Consider the following 2,956-nt stretch of genomic DNA (forward strand, 5'->3'; position numbering starts at 1 on the left):
TTTTTGTTTGCTAGTTCGTCCACATCAAATAGTGTTACTGTAGCAAATAGTGTTTATTGTAGCAAATAGTGTTATTGTAGCAAATAGTGTTACTGCAGCAAATAGTGTTTTAATGTAGCAAAGTCGTTTTCACTGTAGCACTGTAGCAAAGTACGGTTTCACTGTAGCAAATAGTGTTTTACTGTAGCAAAGTCATTTTTACGGTAGCAATTAGTGTTTTACTTGTACATCTTATTATATATATATATATATATATATATATATATATATATATATATATATATATATATATATATATACCGGTTTACATAATATTAAATCATATAGAGAATTGGTTTAAATTAGTCGAAATTTTTCGGGTCATTACAATTTGGGTGTGACATCATTTGAGCTTGTGCTGGTTATGTTGTTGGTTACATTCTCACCTGCATCATCCTCCCCCTCTAAAAAGGAACTTGACCTCAAGTTCTCGAGGTTGTCATCTTCCAAGTAAGGCATCAAATCACCCACATTAAAAGTGCTAGACACAACACTATCACCAGGCAGCTCGACCTTGTAAGCATTGTCACCATCTTTTTCTAACAACTTGAAAGGACCCTCAGCTCTTGGCATCAACTTGTTTTTTCTTTTTGCTGTGAATCTTTCATTCCTTAGATGAATCCAAACAAGATTACTAGGAATGAAAGTGGACTGCTTCCTGTGCTGGTTAGCTTTAGCCTTGTATTGCTGGTTGGTCTTCTCAGTTTTTGCCTTCACTTGCTCGTACAGCTTCTTCATTTCTTTAGCCTTTGATACTGCCTCAACACTTGCCTTAGGCTCAATTGCAAAAGGAATAGAATCAATGGGTGTTAGTGGATTTGCACCATAGCAGATTTCAAATGGTGATTTTCCAGTGGAGTAATTATGTGCTCTGTTAAAAGCAAATTCAGCATGAGCAAACTTCAGATCCCACTCCTTTAAACTCTTCTTCACAAGTGTTCTTGGCAGCATTCCCACAGTTCTATTAGTAACTTCGGTTTGACCATCAGTTTGGGGATGGTGAGAAGTGCTGAATAAAAGCTTCGTACCAAGCAGCTTCCATAATGTCTTCCAAAAATAGCTTAGGAATTTTGTATCTCGATCAAACACAATGATATTGGGAACTTCATGAAGATGAACAATCTCTTTGAAGAATAAATCAGCAATAATAGGAGCATCATTGGTTTTGTTGCAAGTTATGAAATGAGCCATCTTTGAAAACCTGTCAACAACAACCATAATAGAATCTTTGCCTCGCTGAGTTCTTGGCAATGCAACAATGAAGTCCATGCTCAAATCTTCCCATGGCTGGTTGGGAACAGGAAGAGGAGTATACAAACCCTTGTGAAAAGCTGACTTAGCTTGAAAGCATGTAGCACAACGATTAATCACAGCTTTAACATCTTTATCCATACATGGCCAATAAAAGTGTTCATTTAGGATCTCAAATGTATTGTTAATCCCAAAATGACCAGCTAAACCACATTCATGTGCTTCTCTAATCAGTAACTCCCTGATTGAATATTTCAGGATGCACAGTCTGCTGCCCTTGAATAGAAAACCATCTTGCTCAACATAATCTCTTTTGAACTCAGCAGGAGAACAATTCAAAATAGGATCAAAGTCTGGATCAACTTCATATAACTCCTTAATAAATGAGAATCCAAGAACTCTAGCTTCCATAATTGACAATAAAGAATATCTCCTTGAAAGAGCATCAACATCAACATTAGAAGTACCATCCTTGTGTTTAGACACAAAGGAGTACATCTACAAGAATTCAACCCATTTTGCTTGCCTTGGATTTAGTTTGTGCTGACCATTTATGTATTTCAATGCTTCATGATCAGAAAAGAGAACAAACTATCTTGGCTTCAAATAATGAGACCAGTGATCAACAGCTCGAATGATGGCATAAAACTCTTATCATAAGTGCTATAATTTAGCTTGAACCCACTTAGCTTTTCATTGAAATAAGCTACTGGTCTTTTCCCTTGCACTAGCATAGCGCCAATGCCAACACCACTTGCATCACATTCAAATTCAAACAACATATCAAAATTAGGTAAAGCAAGTATAGGTGCTGAACTTAGATTTTCCTTCAACGATTCAAATGCTGATTGGGCAGAACTAGACCATTCAGATACCCCTTTTTCAAACAATCAGTAATTGAAGCAATAATTGTGGAGAAGTCTTTGATAAACCTTCTATAGAATGAAGCTAAACTATGAAAACTTATGACTTCAGTAATGGAAGAAGGGCTAGGCCATGATCTGATTGCTTCCACCTTAGATGGATCCATTAAAATGCCTTCTTCCGAAACCACATATCCAAGAAAAACTACTTTTTTGACAAAGAAATCACACTTCTCCAGCTTTTCATATAATTGATACTGCCTCAACAGCTCAAATACTTTCCTCAAATGATCCAAGTGTTCTTTTTTAGTTTTTGAGTACACTAGGTGTGACAACCCGGAAATTTCTGACCAAATTTAAACTTTATCTTTAAATGATTTAATGTTTCCGACATGAGAAGCAAAGTCTGTAATATTGATTCTCAAAATTTTTGAACTAATGTTATATATTCAGTTAACCTCTGACTATTGACCGACGATTCATGAACATCTATTTGTGTATGTATATATATATATATATATATATATATATATATATATATATATATATATATATGCAATAAGTTGAAATATTAATTATTAAAATTAATTATAAATAACTTGCAATGTGTATTTAAAAACTGATTAATGTATATTAAATAAAGATATATACATATATATATAATTTCAAGTTATTTAGTAAACGATAGTAACATTCATTTGTTGATTCGATTGATATTTAGATAAGTGAACTAAAACGTTTAAGATGAACAAGTAAAACACTAATTTGCTACAGTATTTTCGAATTGCTACAGTACTCAAAAT

At 33.9% G+C, this 2,956-nt stretch overlaps 1 protein-coding gene across 1 annotated transcript; it reads right to left on the reverse strand.

Moving 5' to 3' along the window:
* Positions 1–363: 363 nt before the first annotated feature.
* On the reverse strand, positions 364–2,320 carry LOC139843148 (uncharacterized). The gene is made up of 4 exons (XM_071833218.1): positions 2,254–2,320; positions 2,001–2,167; positions 1,241–1,788; positions 364–910 (listed from the first exon to the last, which is right to left on the reverse strand). Exons 1-4 carry the CDS (start codon positions 2,318–2,320, stop codon positions 364–366), a joined length of 1,329 nt encoding a protein of 442 aa, XP_071689319.1.
* Between the last annotated feature and the right edge of the window lie 636 nt (positions 2,321–2,956).

Source organism: Rutidosis leptorrhynchoides, chromosome 4, assembly GCF_046630445.1.
Source record: "Rutidosis leptorrhynchoides isolate AG116_Rl617_1_P2 chromosome 4, CSIRO_AGI_Rlap_v1, whole genome shotgun sequence".
Taxonomy (NCBI): Eukaryota; Viridiplantae; Streptophyta; class Magnoliopsida; order Asterales; family Asteraceae; genus Rutidosis; species Rutidosis leptorrhynchoides.